Below are 16,876 nucleotides of genomic sequence, written 5' to 3' on the forward strand. Positions count from 1 at the left end.
CCCCCACCCCCAAAACTCGGCGTTCTCCTCCCCACGGGCATCTCCCCCTGCCCGGCATCCCGCCCCCCTTCTCCCGGCATCCCCCCCCCGTCCGCTCCGCTCGGTGCCCGGGGCTTTCCCAGCGGGATCAGCCGAGCCCCAGCGCCAATCCCGGCTGTCCCGCCGCCCTCCCACTCCCGGCCATTGGCCCGTCCCGATCTTTCGAAGCGGCTGCGGGCCGGGACCGCCGGGGGACGGGAGGGTGGGAGCCCCTCTCCTCCTTCTCCTCCTCCACCTCCCGCTCCGAGCTCCGTGTCCTCGAGATTTTTTGGCTCCTGCTGTAAAATAACTGACCCTGACTTTTTTTTTTTTTTTTCCCCGCGTCATTTTTCTTGCCCTTCCCCTTCTTTTTACCCTTCTTTTTCCCTGATTTCGTTATTATTTTTTTCTTCATTTCCTTTTCTCCCCCTCCCCTCCCCCACCTTTCTCTCCTTTCCCCTCTTTTTCCTTCCTTTATCCCACTTTTCCTCCTTATCCTCTTTCCCACTTTTCCTACCTTCTCCCTTCCCTCTTTTCCTTCCTTTCCCCCGTTTCCTCTTCTTCCCTCTTTCCCCCTTTTGTCATCTCTTCCCCCTTTTCTTCCCCCTTCCCCCCTTTTTCCTCCCTTCTTCCCCCCTTGTTGCCTTCTCCCCTTCCACTCCTTTTCCCTCTTTTTTCCCTTCACCCCTCCTCCTGCTTCCCCTCTTTCCACCCCTTTCTCCTCCTTCCCCTCTCTTTTTAATCTGTTTTACCATTTTTACTCTTTTCTTTTACCCTTTTTTACTATTTTTTACTCTTTTTTATATTTTTTAGTTTTCCCCCTCATTTTCATACTTTTTTCCTGCTTTTCCTCCTTTTTCTGCCTTTTCCCCCCCAGACTTCTCACCCCACTTCCCACTGCTGAGCTCAGAAAGGAGCTGTTGCTGTTCTGCCCGAAATCTGCATTGTTTTGCTCTGGTTTTGCCAGGCTGCAGCTGGTGGCTGCCAGACTTCACAGCTTTCCTGTGTCACAAGCAGAGCTGGGTGAGCTCTCCTGCCCGAGGCTGTGCTTTTATTAACAGGGATAGTGCCATCTTTGCCATCTTTTCCTTGCCGTGGGGCACTTTAGTGTTCACAATTCCGTGTCCTTAGATTATGCAAGGTGTGGTGTTGCAAGGACAAAACCAACACAGACCATTTTCCCTGTGGCTTTGCTTACCTCTGACAGAACCTGTGGCCACTTTCCAGAGCCAGCCAGGTGTGACTCCCAGCTTTCCTGGCGATAGGAATCTTTTCCTGTGATTATTTTGCACGCATATGTGGGAGGACTATTAATCCTTTCTGTAGTGGCAGAGGGTGTGCCTAAGCAGGGGAAGGAACCCAAAGGGTTGGCCATAGAATCACAGAAGGATTTGGGTGGGAAAGGACCTTAAAGACCATCCAGTTCCAATCCCTTGCTATGGACAGAAAAATCTTCCACTATTCCAGGTTGCTCCAAGCCCCATCCAACTTGTCCTGGAACACTTTCAGGGATCCAGGGGCAGCCACAGCTTCTCTGGGCAACCTGTGCCAGGGCCTCAGCACCCTCAAAGGGAAGGATTTCTTCCAGTCTTAATCTCTTTAGCTTTGTGCTAGAGCTTTCCTCTCTTTCCGCCTGGTGTTAATGCTGCAGGATGGCTTCAGCCTGTTAAACAATCTTTGCCTGTGGTGTGGGGTGAGGAAAGTCAGAAATGACAGGAATGTTTTGCTAAGACTTGCTAGTTTTATTTAGTTTGGTTCAAAATAACCCTGTGACAAGGATCAGACTAAATTACAGCCAGACACCACATTAAGGTGGACCTGAAACTTGTTGCTTGTGATGAGGGAAAAGTTTGCTAAATTCTTTGAATTTGGGGATTTTAATCATGTAGGTGTGCCTGATACAAGTCAGGAAGAAATCTTTCCCTCTGAGGGTGCTGAGGCCCTGGCACAGGCAGCCACAGAGAAGCTGTGGATCCCTGGATCCCTGGAAGTGTTCCAGGCCAGGTTGGATGGGGCTTGGAGCAACCTGGGATAGTGGAAGGTGTCCCTGCCTGTGGCAAGGGGCTGGATTGGGATGAGCTTCAAGGTCCCTCCCAACCCAAACCATTCCTGGATTCTACATTGATTCTATGAAATGAGCTGATAAGGAGGTTGGTCTATTTTGGAATTTACCTGTAGATGGACAAAGAAGCAGAATCAGCATCCAGAACTCCCCACCTGGATATTTCCCATGGAAAATGGCACAACTTAATGACAAGCCATTGAAAGATGACTCTAAAATAATCCCTGCTGCTCTCAGCCTCCAGCAGCACAGCCAGCCAGGCTGTCAGGCTTCAGGCAGTGCTTGTTCTGAGTTTTCTTTGGCTCCTGGGACACAAACCAGCCCCAGCAAACAGAGGAGAACAGGCTCTGCTCTATGGCCAAGTGGGTGAAAGGCTACGGTTGCTGCCCGGTGTAGCTTTGGCAGCACAAAGAGCTTGTGTGCGGGACATAAAAGCCTTGAGTTTAACCAAAGAGTCACGAGATGTGGCCAGAAAAGGTGAGGAACATGAAGGAAGTCTGGGAAGGGGGGATGTAGAAGTGGAGGAGTTTTTGCAGGGAGCACACGTAGAAGTGGCATGTCTGCTCTTCAGCTAACGAGTCAATGCAGGCTATCTTACTGAAATAGACTGGAATGGTGAAAAAGCAGGGGAAATTGGTAGCTCAGGTATATTTACAGTGTCATGCATTGGTTTGATGTAAAAGGAGTTCTGTTTCCCTGAGGAATGCGCTTTAAAAATGTAGCAAAAAACTCTCATTTTCTGTGTTTGCTGTCTCATCCCTTTGTTGAGTTTTATGGAGGAGGCAAGGTCCTTTTAATAAGTTTCTTTTAATTTGGTTTTTAGGAAGGACCAGGCTTTGACAGCAGCATGCAGACTGGCACCAGCACATGGAAATTCCCTGTAGCTGTGCTGCCATGCTCATGGATGCAGAGAAAATCCTCCTTTTCCCCCAGTTTACAGTATGAGATCCATCACTTGGTAAAGCCAGATGGCTCCAAGGCATGTGGTGGAAAAAAGGAGGCAGCAGGAGAGAAAAGTGAACAAGGGAAAGACATGGAGCAGATTTCTGAAGGGGAAAAGGGCAGGAACTGAGGATTCGGGAAGAAAAATAGAGTGAAAATCAGATTTAGCTGCACTTTTAAACTTTTTGATACTTTTAGTAGTCTTTTTGATACCTTTTTCCTTTCTGCCAGAGAAAAAAACAAGTTAAGAAGAGAAAGGACCCCAATTTTTCCCTGTCTTTCACAAGAGGGAAAGGCTGAGGAGCTCTGAACATAAAAATAAATAATAAATTGAATAATAAAGTCAAACATAGTGGGAAAGAGCTGGGCTGGGAATTGGGGGCTGGAGCCTGGAGCCTGAGGTGAGGGAACCCAGTGATTAGGTGGGAATGCTGCAGCAGTCCATGTATTTAAAACAAACTGCTACCAAAGATTTCCTTAATATTTTTTACTCCGGATATTTTTTACTCAGCCATATTCCAATTTTGTCCTAGTCCTGGGACAGTAGCTGAGAGCTGAGGAACTTTATGAGGGAAACAACCAACAAAGGAACAGAAATCCCCATTGTGTGGCCATGGCTGGCAGGGATTCCACATTCTGCAGTGGATCTTGGGCTGCCCGTGGGATTATCAGGGTCAGGGCACAAACTGCTCTGGCTGCCAGGGGAGCAGAGGAGGGAATCACACTCAGAAAGCAGCAGACACTGCAGCAGGGCAGGAATAAGGGGGGAAATTCTCTGTTCTGGTGCTGCTATGTAATAATTTCTAGTGAAAATCCTACTGGTATTGTCATGTTATCATGGGATCCTTTCCTTTATTTCCTTACTCAGGTTTTGCTTTCAAAAGTGTAAAACTTGAGATCACCACCTCTCTCCCTCAGCTGCTAATCTGAATTTATGACTTCTGAAGGACAAAAGATAAGCTTATTTTTTATCTCCTCCCTTACACAGAGTAATTCCTGGGCTCTTTTCCTGCCAAGATGCTAAATCCTCCCAAATCTCAGTCTTTTTGCATCTAAATTTTAACAGTCAGTTGCATTGTTAGAGCAGAGTGCTGAGCAAATATTCCATGAAGTTACACTGCTTGTATAGAAAATCAAGAATTTATTGTGGGTATGAAGTGTTAGCAACCCAAACAAAGAGTACAACTCTAACTCATTTAGGCCAAGTTATTCCAGTATTCCAGCTAATTCCCAACGATACAACAAGAATGAAGGGAATATTTCCAATTTCTCCCCCTTCTGCTGGTGTTACACAGATCCTTGCAGTGGATCCTAAGCCTGGTGTAGGAATGGTGTTACAGTGAGCTGTCAGGAGCTTCAGGCTCCTTCCTGGTAGTAACACAATGACTAAATTAGTGGTTTCCTGATGCATTTGCTTCATCAGCATGGCTGTTTTAATTGCGTTGATGACAGAAGCTTGTAAATCCTGCCGCCACAATTCCCCAGTGCCTGGAGTCTTCAGCTTTTCTTAGGCTGAACCAAAGCCAAGAACAGAGTCTTCTTTTAGACTCTGCCCTTTTAAACTGTTTTTCAGCATTTGTTAGTTTTTCTTTTATTTTTTTTCCTGTGGTTTCAGACCTCACCATTCATCATTGTAACTCATTTTCTCTAAAAGGAGAAAAGAAAGGCTGCAATCCTTTCAACCCATCTCCCTCTTTCCCTGATTACTGGTTTGATCTCCAGATGCCCAAATATTTAGTGATCCCTCACCACCCAGGTCACTTGGGTATTTTAAAGCATGTTCCAGCCAAAACATGGTCGTGAAATAAGGAATTTTAATATATTTTATCCAAATTCTGCTGATTCCCGGTCACCAGATTTGCAGGCAGATCAGAGGAGTGAACCAAAGAGCATCTCTTCCCTCCTCTTGGACTTTTGGTGGTTCCTGGTAGTCTGAGGAGCTGGGTCACAGCGTGGTGGTGACAGCAGACATGGAGGTGGAAGCAGTGAAGGTAAAACAAGAAGTCAGGGCACTGAAGAACCCGTTTTACCTGGCTAATTGTGTTCCAGCAGAGACTGATGCCAGGAATCCCAGCTGGATGCAGCATGCTGGTGAGTCTATAACATCAGCTGCTTTTTTCCCTGGCAGTTTCTATGACAAAGGTCCCATTCTTGTCTCTGAGACACCCATTGAGATCCCATTGAGTGGGGCAAGAGCAGGGGAAACAAGCATGGCTGGCGGCTGGCAGGACACAGAAACCTTCACTGAACCTTCCCTGCTTAGGGCTGGATGATTCCAGGAGCCTCCATGGCTTGTCTTGAGTCATCTGCTGAGGGGAGAACAATCACAGCCAGGGATTTCATGTCAGAAGGAGCTTGGAGGAGAATTCCAAGGGCTGTTGTACAGTTTGTCTGGGAAAATAAGGCATTAACAGCCCTTATAGGTGCTGAAACCAGAGGAAGCACATGAAGGGAACAAGAGTGTATTTTATCAAGTTTAGTGGTGCATTTTGCCTGTTAAGATCCCTCAAAGGAAGTATCCAAAGGTTTAACTAGTGTAGGAAGATGGAATTTATTTGCTTTTTAAAAATACAGGAAAAAGAAAACTGATCTCTCTGTGTGCCCCGTATTCATGTTATAAGGTCATAAATATCAACTAAATTTAGGATAAATATTCTGTTGTGCAACTGATTAAGGAGGAAAACAAATTTTGAAATAATTACTGCACTGTTCTGAATATAACTGTTACATTTTAAAAGATGCTAAGCATCTATTAATGTTTATTAATACAAATTGCTGAAGGGCAGGAAATAAAAACATTCGATCCAGTGCAGGCACAGAATTCCGAGATGTGATGTAGCCATCAGGTGATGCTCAGAACGAGAGGGGATGCAGCCTGGTGGCTCTTTGTTTCTATGGTTACCTTCAGCTGGAATTGCTGTAACTAGGTCAGATTGGAAGGTGTGAATGGAAACAAAGAAATCCAGGATCAATAAGGAGAGTTCAGGGAGAAGGCTGGTGCTGCTACGGAAAGGGAGATGAGTGTGGGGAGAGGAATTTTAATTTGTAACTCATATGGATGAAGTCCCACAAAGAGGGATTGGTCTCTTTTAGCATCATTCACTCTTCCAGCATTATTTTGCCATCTGAAGAACCAACTGCAGGTCTTTGATATGATTTACCTGTGGCAACACCTTCCCTCCCTCCAGTTCCATATCCAGACATGGGCAGCCAAAAGGAGCCCTAGGAACAGGAAAGGCTGAGGCAGCTGGAAGGGAGAGGCAGAACAGACGGAAGAGAGGGAGGGATCTGCTGGAAAGGGGAAGCAAAATCAAGGGCAGGGAAGATCAGTCATAATAAGCCTAGAAATATGGAGAGGCAGGTTGTAAAAGTGGTTCAAAATAAGGAACTTGGTTGTGAGGAAGGGAAACTCCCTGGAAGGACAGTGGAGACAGGTGGGGTCAGTCTCTCCCCCAGGTAACAAGTTACAGGACAAGAGGAAACAGCCCCAAGATGTGCCAGGGGAGGTTTAAGTGGGATAGGAGGGAAAATTGTTTTCAAGGGTTGGCAAGACCTGTAACAGACTGTCCGGGGCAGTGGTGGAATCAGCTGGGAGGATTTAAAAGCTGCGTGTATGTGGAATTTGGAGACCAGCAACAGGACGAGGAGCAAAGGCTATAAACAAAGACTTCAGAAGTTTCACCTCAACGTGAGGAAAAGCTTCTTTACATGAGGATGGCAAGACCACTGGGACAGGCTGCTCAGGGACCTCAGGAAGGACGTGGAGTCTCCCTCTCTGGAGTCTCCAAACCCTCCTGGATACGATCCTGTGTCACTTGCTGCAGGTGACCCAGCCTAGGCAGGGGGTTGAACTGGATGATCTCCAGAGCTCCCTTCCAACCCGAACTATCCCGTGATTCTGTGACTGACGGGCTTGGCAGTGCCGGGGGACTCGCTGCTCTCAGAGGGCTTTTCTAAACGAAATGACTGCGGAAGCCGTCCCAGCCCGGGCAGCCTGAGCTCCCTCCCGTTCCGTGCCGTCTCCCCCGCTCGCCCCAGCATCCCGCTCGCCCCAGCATCCCGGCCGCCCCTCTCCGGCCCCGGGGGCGGGCGCACGGCGAGCGCAGCCCAGTGGGCGGGGGGGCGGAGCCGGGCCGAGCCGAGCCGAGCCCGGGCGAGCCCATCTCGGCCATGGAGGGCTCGGAGCCCGGCCGGGGGGCGATGCGGCGCTTCACCTGGGAGGAGATCGGGCAGCGGAACGGGCGGGGGCCGGCGCCGCAGGAGCGCTGGCTGGTGATCGACAGGAAGGTGTACGACATCAGCCACTTCTGCCGGAGACACCCGGGGGGCTCCCGGGTCATCAGCCACTACGCCGGGCAGGACGCCACGGTGAGCGGCCCGGGCAGGGAGGGATGGAGGAGGGATGGAGGAGGATCCCCGGGGATGGGAGCAGGGCAGGAGCCGCGTGTCGCACGCCTGGATCCTCGGCTGGTACACACGCGTACGCCGGCAGCGGGGCACAAGGGAATACACAGGGCGCACGCTCCGCCAGCGATTGTTTGGGATTGTTCGGGATTGTTGTTACAAGGAAGCGCTGCGGAAGGAGTCACTAAAAACCGCAGCCGGGAGGAAAAACAACCCTAAACGCTTCAGTAATTTTTGCACACCTAAGAGTATCGGATGCTGCCACCCGTGTGGCACAAGCGGTGACAGAGTTGTTTGCAACGCGGTTGCCTTCGCCCTCCTGGAACTTCCCGAGCCCATGAGATGGACTGGAGCAGAATATCACTGAAAGTCGTATTTCAGTCACGAAAAATAAATGAATCATACGTGTCTGAGTGCCAGCCGCTGTTGCAGAGCGGAGTAAATACTGCTGGAGTTTGGTGTGGGGTGGCTTTGCCAGTGGTGTTTCCTTCCTTTGTCTGCTTGTGGCTTTTCCATGAATTTCTCCAAGTGCATGTGTTTGGACCCAAGGGTGGATGTGGGGTGGGAATCTACTTCTAGGGTGGTGTTGATGGACTGTGTTTCAGTCAGGGTAGAACTTGAGATCTCCACGTGAAGATCCCGTCGTATGAATGTCATTTAGAGCCAAAAATAATAAGTGAGTTTGCAACATTTGGTGAGGGTAGGGTGCACACGTGCATTTTCAAAGCCCTGTCACTGCCACAGGTTGCCCAGAGAAGTGATGGAGCCCCATCCCTGGAAGTGTTCCAGGCCTGGTTGGGTGGAACTTGGAGCAACCTGGAAGGTGTCCGTGGCAGGGGGAATGAGATGAGCTTTGAAGGGTCTTTCCCACCTGAGCATTCTGTGTTTCTGTGACCAGAAAAGGGTCAGCCCACGGAGTGAGCAGGGCTGGATGCTGGGATTGCAGCCAGCTGCATTCTTTAGGTGATGGTATCAGTGCCACTGTCGGGTGCAGTTGAACTGCTGACCGCTCAGAAACCCCTGCCAAGTTTTATTTTCCAGTGGTTTTGTCCCTGGGGATCAAAAGAATGAGACTTCACAAAACTAGGAAGAAATGGGAAGTAAAGGAATTACTCGTCTGGTTTGCTGTTCTGCTTTCTAGAAGGTGCAATCAGTCATCCCCTAACCCCTAGCTGGGATTGCACTCCAGGTTTTACAGCCTCTGTGGAAAGGATTGGTCTAAATGTGTGGTACCATCCTCCCCTGCTCTGCCTACATACTCCTCCCCATTTTCCCCCCCTTTTCCAATAAGAAAATGCAAATGTTGGTTCCCCTCTCTTTTCCCCTCCTTTATTCAGTGACCCTGACCTGGGAGGATGTTACAGCTAACCCAGAGCTCTAAAACCAGACAGTTTTTTAACCCCTTTCCTGACTAGAGATCTTTTAAGAGCACATTTTATTTTAAAAGCATGCAATGATGGCCTAGTAATTATGGTCATAAACAATGCATGGTGCAGGGATTTTACAAAGTGATTCCCAGCAAGCAAATATTGTCCCAGAAAATTTAAAAACTTCGCATCCTTAGGTTGAGGGAGATTGTAAAAATATACTAATTTGGGCATCAGGAGAGAAATGTCAAAAAGGAGGTAAATGGGAGATCAGGAATTAGATGCCAAAGTGCCATGTGTGCCTACAGGATTTGTAATTTAAGTATAGAGACAGAATCTGTAGTGATAACAGCCATTAGTGGGGTTTTTCACCTGGTTGCCATGGAGATTGACACCATATTTAAATAATAAAAGTAGCTGGTTTCCCCTACAGGAATCTTTTGAATGGTCCAGCATGTCATGGACTTGATTTCTCTTTCTGACACCTGAATGGTGGTTTTTCTTTATTCTGTTCCTCTGTCTGTTTCAGGATCCTTTCATTGCTTTTCACCTTGACAAAGCACTGGTAAGGAAGTACATGAACCCTCTCCTGATTGGGGAACTGGCACCAGATCAGCCCAGCTTTGAGCCCAGCAAGAATGTGAGTGTCATAAAAACTTGATTTTGGGGTTGAAATTGTGCAGTTTAAGTCTCTGACCAGCAGGCAGAACTCCCTGTAGATAAGATCACAGGGTTTCCTGGAATCACTGCTGGCTGAAGCTTCATTTCACATCATTATTTGTAGTTTTAGCAAAGATTTGTCTCCAGGTGACCCTCAGCTTCCCCTCTTTCATTTCTGAGAGGGAGAACTATGCTCCTATTCACATTCCTGAGGCGTTTCCCAATTCCAGTGGATGCTTTTGGATCTCCCCACAGAAAAAGCTGGTGGAGGATTTCCGTGAGCTCCGTGTGACTGTGGAGAAAATGGGGCTTCTCCAGCCCAACCACGCCTTTTTCATCCTCTATCTCTGCCACATCTTGGTGCTGGATGTTGCGGCCTGGCTCATCATCTGGTATTTTGGAGCATCCTTGGTGCCTTTCCTCTTCTCTGCGGTGCTTCTGGGCACTGTCCAGGTGAGCAACTACACAAAATAAGCCTCAAAAAGCCAAATTTGGGACTTAGGTGCTTGTTTCCATAAGCAGTGGACAAATCTTATCATCGCGGACTTCCCCAAATCCTGCTTCTCTGAATTCCACCGAAGGCAAACCTGCATGTGCTGCTGTGGTAGAGCAGGCTTTGCCTCGCTTTTTCCTCCCCATATTCCATCAAAGCCTTCCTTATTCCAGCCTTCTCCACATGATGAAAGCGGTGCCCTGCTCCTGAGCTCCACAGTGCCAGAACTCCAAGGCAGTGTGCAGGGGCCAAGCCACTGTGTTCCCATGGGAACTTGCAGGGAGTTAGAGGAGAGGGGAGAGCAGCTCTCAAAGCCCCAGCTATTCCTCCCGTGGCCAGCTGATCCCCTTGGAATTACAAGTACTTGGAGGAGGCAGCAGCAAGCTGCTCCTTAAAGGAGACTTTGTTGCCGATTTCAGAGAAGTTTTGTGAGGGAATAAATGCTGGTTCTCAGCTCTGTGGCTGGTTTTTTTTCCCATGACTTTTTTTTCTCTTCCTCATGGAAACAACTGCCCAGGACTAAAAGTCATTAGGCAGAGTCTGGAGTGCACTGGTGTGTAGTGAAAAAGGAGAGTTGGGATTGGGCCCTGGCAGTGGAAGCACTTTTGCTATCCAGGGATATATTGTGAGGAGCGTGGGAGTGGGAGAAGAAAGCACTTTTCAGACACAGACTCTCCTGACAGTTCTTTTTCCCCAGCAGCACTGTGGTTTCTTAATTCCAGGCCCAGGCTGGCTGGCTCCAGCATGATTTTGGACACCTGTCAGTCTTTAGCAAGTCCAGGTGGAACCACTGGGTGCACAAGTTCGTCATCGGCCATCTCAAGGTGAGCACTGGATGTGGGGAGCGGCTACCGTAGTCCTGCTCTGCAGCCAGAGCCAATCCCAGGATAAGGAGGGAACTAAGGGCAGAAGATCCACCTTCTCTAGGGCACTTTCTTCTCATCCATTGCCACAGGGAGCCCCGGCCAGCTGGTGGAATCACCTCCACTTCCAGCACCACGCCAAACCCAACTGCTTCCGGAAGGATCCTGATGTCAACATGCACCCCTTGTTTTTTGCTTTGGGGAAAACCCTCTCTGTGGAGGTGAGACCTGAGGAAAGCTGGGAGGTGACAGCAGTAGGATTCAAATTTGGGAATCTGCAGAGAGCTTGGAGACTGGACACTAATTAGTTTGGCTTTATGTAGTGCTACATTGCCTTCCCCTAGTCTCTAATATTCCTCAGTAATATTCCAACAATTTTGAGATATTTAGATTCTTAAAACTTCACTCAAAGTTATTTTTGCAGTGTTGGAAGGTAAGAATTAAATATTTGCCATGCTTATGTGTTCCTATTTCCCTTGATGGGAGACTTTCAGTTTTATGAAGATCAGAACTACAAGTTGTTCTATTTTACCAAGATCAGTGTGACTAATTGTAGTGATCTGGGGATGGAAACAGCAGATGACAAGCCAGGGCTGTCTGGTATTTTTATAATTTTGGAATTTTTACAATTCTTGATCAAAGAAGCTATTTTGGTGGTCTTAGCCTGGCAGTGGGTATCACAGTGGTTCCCATCTGGAGTCCAGCTCTATTTCTGGTACAGCTCTGCAGTAAATTGAGTGGCTTTAGCATTTGCTTTCCTTTAAAAAAAAAGCTGTGTAAATTCATAGCGTCACTTTAAATGACTGATTTGCATTGAAATTAAGGGATGGGCTATCGGGAATTAGTTTGAACATGTACAGGGATATCATGGCATTACTCAAGGAAGCCAGTGGCTTGATCTGTTATGTACAACATCTGTTATGTTCCTGTATGTACAGGAAACATTGAAAAATAAGCAGCCTCAGAGGGAAGATAATCTGTTCACCCTCATTCCTGTGGACACAGTTTCATGCCTAGATGCTCATTTCTCTGTTTTCCCTTTTAATTGCAGGGAGGTGGGAGTTCCACACACTGCCATCTTCATTAACAGTATCATAGCTTGGTTGTTTTTTTTTAATTCTGAAGTTCTGCTTTGTCAGCAAACTGTGTGGGTTTCTGTTTCAACATTTTTAGGCAGCTTGTGCCCTCTGTAGGGGCAGAGCTTCCTGTGCAAGTCACTGTGTGTGTGTGTGGCACTGCCCGGCCCCTTCTGCACGCAGGGCAGGGTGAAAACTCATCCACACTGAGGTTCCAGGGGATGGTGGATGCTGGCCTGGTTGGATAGGACATCTGCTGGAAGTTTAGGAGTGTGTGCACAGGTGTCTTCATGGCCTGAGTAATTTGTGTATTTTAACAGCTTGGTGTGCAAAAGAAGAAGTTCATGCCTTACAACCACCAGCACAAGTACTTCTTCATTAGTGAGTAACCTCCCTCTCTGTAGTTCCACGGCCAGCAGTCACTCTGCCCCTTGTTTTCCCATTCCATCCCATCCTGCTGGGATAATTCATGGCTCTGTTTGTCCCTCCAGTCGGTCCCCCAGCGCTGGTGCCCCTTTACTTCCAGTGGTATGTCTTCTACTTCGCTGTGCAGCGGAAGCAATGGGCGGTGAGTCAGCTCCATGGGGGCTGGGGGAGGCTTCTCCTGGGTTTGGGGATGAATTCCAGTCCCAGATTTACTGGGAGTTGTGTGTGTCTGCAGCAAAGGATGTGGGTATAGATTTGGGAACTGTGTTTGCCAAAGGAGGATCTTCCACAGCCTTTCTCTGTGAAGGATCCACTGGGTAACAAAAGATGTTCTCTGGTGCGCTGGGTTTTGGTTTTCTCACTGCTTGCTTCCTCTTTAGATCCCGAGGAAAATGTGGTGCTTTAGAGCATGTCCTGTCTGGTATTTGCCCTCTGCAGGGCTCATGGAACCAGGATAATTCCTGAGCACAGGGAATGGCTGGTGTCAGATTGCTTTGTGATGAGGCTGGGGAAGAAAAAACTGATCAGTAGAAGATGTTATGGGAGGTTTTCAAGGGAGTGATGGTAAATTCAAAAGACAGAAATTCTTGCTTATAATGAATTTTTCCCTGTCTTCTGTACTACAGGACCTGGCCTGGATGCTGTCCTTCTACATCCGATTCTTCCTCACCTATTTGCCCTTCCTGGGGCTGAAGGGTACCCTGGGGCTCCACATGTTAGTCAGGTATCATCCAACTTACAATTCCAGCATTTTCTCTGCCCAGTTCGTATCAATCCTTTATGTCAGCTTTTCTCCAGCCACCTGTTATTTTTCTCATCACTCCCTGTTCTTCTCTCTCCTGATCCTTTCAGTGGGAGAGGGATGGTTTCCTGCCAGGCTGCAGGAGGTGGAAGGTGTGTGTAGGTCTGATCTGAACAGATGTTTGGAGTTCCTGGTGTTCATTTTGTCAGGCAAAAACCAGCTGGTGTGTGCACAAGTGCTTTGTACTGGCTTGTCACATCATGGGTGTGTCATCTGTGATGGTTTTTTGTGTTTACACAGGTTTATAGAAAGCAACTGGTTTGTCTGGGTCACTCAAATGAATCACATCCCCATGCACATTGATTATGATAAGAATGTGGACTGGTTCTCTACCCAGGTGAGACCTTATTTGTGGAGATCTGTGACAGTTCCGGGTGTATAAAGTCCATCTCTCTCAGCCTGCCCACCTCATGTTGGCTGGAAATAACTCCTGGAGCCATTGTGTCTAGCCAGAATTCCTGTGGGGATGAGAAACCTGTGTTTGAAAAGGGGCATTGCTAAAATGATATTTAAAACAGGGCTTCTTTTTTTTTTCCTCTCAGCTCCAGGCAACCTGCAATGTTAATCAGTCCTTGTTCAATGACTGGTTCAGTGGCCACCTGAACTTCCAGATTGAGCACCAGTGAGTGGAAACAGGGGCTGGGAATAGTTCCAAGGAGTGCTAGTACACCAGGGCTGAAGAGCCTTCAGGGTCCCTCTATTAGCTGAGACAAGAACAAAAAATAATGTGGGTTAATTTTGTGTTTGTGTGGGGGCGGAACAGGAGCTCCAAAAAGAAATTTTTTGGGGCACCAGTGAGCACCAGCACCACTTCGGATCTAAATTGCATGGCACAGGGGGGAGAATTCCTAGCACAGACACTGAAGGGACACGAGAGGGACCATTGCAGAGCACCCATGGCTGCGGCATAAGGGGAGCTCGGGGCACTTCCAGTATTAGGCACAGCAGAGGGGCTGGGATTCCATGTGGTGATGATGGATGTCATTGAATCACCACCTTCTTTTCCCACAGCCTTTTCCCTACAATGCCACGGCACAACTACTGGAAGGTGGCCCCTCTGGTGAAGTCCCTGTGTGCCAAGCACGGCATTGAGTACCAGTGCAAGCCTCTGCTCACAGCCTTTGCAGACATCGTGCAGTGAGTGTTGACCCACTGTGTTCCCAAGTCAAGGGTTGTCCAGTGCTGTGGAGTGAAAAGGGGAGGGACATGGAAGGGGAGGGACAGCCTCTAAAGGTCCCTTCTGACCCAAATTGTTTCATGATCTCCTTTGCTTCATCTGTAGATGGGAATTCTCCCCATAAGGCTCTGGATGGAACATGGGGTTCATTCCCTTGTTTCTCTCTTGGCAGCTCTTTGAAAGATTCAGGAGAGCTGTGGCTCGATGCTTATCTACATAAATAAGCAAGAGTGGATCCCTGCAGAGGCATTCCCCAGCCTTGCTGCCTCCTGTGGTGGTCACCCTGAAGATTCTGCACTGAGGAGAGCTGGCTAAGTCAGAGGTGGGGAGGTGGTGCCATTTAATTCCATGGATGAATGTAATTAATACGAATTTTTCCTTTTTTCTTTTTTCTTTTTTTTTTTTTTTAATATGTGCTCTTAATTTTTTCTTGTGCTTCTTCTGTGTCCCACCTAGCTGGGTGCAGCTTTGGGACTGGGAACAGGTTCCTTTCCATCTGCTGATCCTTCAGTTGCCAAGTATATAGGAGGGAAGTTTCTTATCTAACGTAGGCTTTTTGGGATGGTTCTTGTTGTGAGTGCAGTAAGAAAGTTGGGACAGCATGAAATCAATGTGGGAACTAGGGAAATGTGGAAGCTCTAGGGAATGAGGAAGGTCCAGTATTTTCAAATCCCTGTTTGTAATAGGGAGCTCCCAGACCAATTTGTACATATGTGGGTGGGGAGGTGCAGGCCACAGTTCTCTAGGAATAGGACCTAGTTACAGCCCTAACTGAGATAGGGAAACAGGAAAGTGGAAATTTTCCCATGTGCCATCTTCTGTGACAATGCTGCCCTCCTCATCTCCTCTGGAAGCCTCTGGGTTATTTGGCCACTGGTGACATTCCATGGGGGGTCTGCAAGGGTTTTCCACCGTGCCAGACTTCGGAGTGTTATGAAGTCATTACTGAGAGTCAGAAGAGAGAGAAGCCTGTCCCATCCATACTAGGGATCCCTACAAGAGTGACTAAGGAAGCAAAAGTGTTCCAGGCAAGGTTGGACAGGGCTTGGAGCAGCCTGGTTTAGTGTAACACAGCAAACCATGGCAGGGGATGGAAAGGAGCTGAGCTGTAGAGTCCTTTCCAATCTTTTTGAACCTCTGGGTGATTTGTTAAAAGAAGAGAATTCCTGAGTCCTGGCCTGTGGAGAATGAGGCATTCCTGCCTGAGCAGCAGACAAATCCAAGGAAGCTAGAAAGGTGGTAGAGGTCAGACTGCTGTTTAAAAGTGTTTAACTTTTCACTCAGCTGCATATCCACAGGCATACCTCAGCCAAAACATTGCTGGTCTCCTCTCTGGGATGATGTGCCTTCCAAACACACCCCAATCCTGTGGGATTTACTGAACAGTCGTACTGCCTTTCCTTTTAATTACTGCCCCAACATTACAGATGCCAAACCAGGATGTAGCACCTGCCACACCACTAAGGAAGATGCTCCATCACCCTGGTCCCCCAGGGACTGGTGGATTAGAATCCAGGAGGGATGGGTGGATTTTGAGGAATTTTTTTTCCCAGTCAACATCCAAAATAAGGATGAAGTGTTGAGGAAATGGAAGAAATGTATATTCTCAGGCCAAGAGTGTTGTTAAGCAAAGCATAAAATTGTAATGGGAATAATAATACAATCATTAAATTAAAGAAAGTGCGCCTTAGTTATTGTTTTACCTTGTTGTTTTCCTGTTCCATTTCTTTCCCTCTTATTACAACTGTGGATGGAGAAAAGTCTGTTAATAAAATTCCTTATCTTACCAATTTTTGCTGTCATCAGAGTAAAATAGATCTGTGAAAGAGTCTTCATGCTGTAAAAGGTGTAACAAGTGCTTGTCCACAGCTACAGAGAGAGAACTGTCATAAACCTCTTTCTTCAGAATTTGCTTCTCCTGTGTTTTCTCTGCCACAATAAAGAGGAAACATCTGCAATACAATAAACCAAATGCCTGGATAACCAGGAAAAATAACACAGGTGAGCAGATTCACAATCTTGAAGGGTAAGAATGAAAGGGGACCTGACTCAGCATAACCAGATATGAATGTGCCGGTCTCAACTTTGCCATCTAGTGGAAACCCTTTAGTTGTAAAAACGGAACCTGAACATTGTGGGATAGCCACAGGGTGGCAGTCAGACATCAGAAGGGGAGGAGGACATCCCAGAGGATCAGAAGGGAACGATCAGATAATGAGAGAGACTTGGCAAAGGCTATGGAGTGACACGACAAGGGGAAATGGCTTCAAACAAAAAAGGGAGGTTTAGATGGGATATTGGGAAGAAATCCTTCCCTGTGAGGGTGCTGAGGCCCTGGCACAGATTGCCCAGGGAAACGGGCTGTCCCTGGATTTCTGGAAGTGTCCAAGACTGGGTTGGACTGGGCTTGGAGCAACCTGGGATAGTGGAAGGTGTCCTTGCTCATGGGAGGGAGAAGAGGATATTGTTCCTGAAGATGACAGAGGTTCATAAGGCTTTGAAGATTATCCAATAAAGTGGAACAAGATTGGACAAAGAGGTGGCTCCAACCTGGAATAAATCACTTTTTCCAAATCGGCAATGGAG

At 47.7% G+C, this 16,876-nt stretch overlaps 1 protein-coding gene across 1 annotated transcript; it reads left to right on the forward strand.

The window, feature by feature from the left end:
• The first annotated feature begins 7,137 nt into the window (after positions 1–7,137).
• FADS1 (fatty acid desaturase 1) lies at positions 7,138–16,080 on the forward strand. The gene is made up of 12 exons (XM_058835811.1): positions 7,138–7,390; positions 9,323–9,433; positions 9,709–9,906; positions 10,669–10,770; positions 10,902–11,030; positions 12,206–12,266; positions 12,377–12,453; positions 12,938–13,035; positions 13,354–13,450; positions 13,656–13,735; positions 14,125–14,250; positions 14,463–16,080. Exons 1-12 carry the CDS (start codon positions 7,193–7,195, stop codon positions 14,512–14,514), a joined length of 1,329 nt encoding a protein of 442 aa, XP_058691794.1. The 5' UTR covers positions 7,138–7,192; the 3' UTR covers positions 14,515–16,080.
• The last annotated feature ends 796 nt before the right edge of the window (positions 16,081–16,876 follow it).

The sequence above is a fragment of the Poecile atricapillus genome, chromosome 1 (assembly GCF_030490865.1).
Source record: "Poecile atricapillus isolate bPoeAtr1 chromosome 1, bPoeAtr1.hap1, whole genome shotgun sequence".
NCBI classification, from domain to species: domain Eukaryota; kingdom Metazoa; phylum Chordata; class Aves; order Passeriformes; family Paridae; genus Poecile; species Poecile atricapillus.

Bases quoted from the DNA above. Each gene is read 5' to 3' on its own strand.
- FADS1 (XM_058835811.1), top strand. From the start codon at position 7,193: ATGGAGGGCTCGGAGCCCGGCCGGGGGGCGATGCGGCGCTTCACCTGG. The intron at 9,907-10,668 runs GTGAGCAACTAC...TCTTAATTCCAG, and splicing joins TGCTTCTGGGCACTGTCCAG to GCCCAGGCTGGCTGGCTCCA. The intron at 11,031-12,205 runs GTGAGACCTGAG...GTATTTTAACAG, and splicing joins GGAAAACCCTCTCTGTGGAG to CTTGGTGTGCAAAAGAAGAA.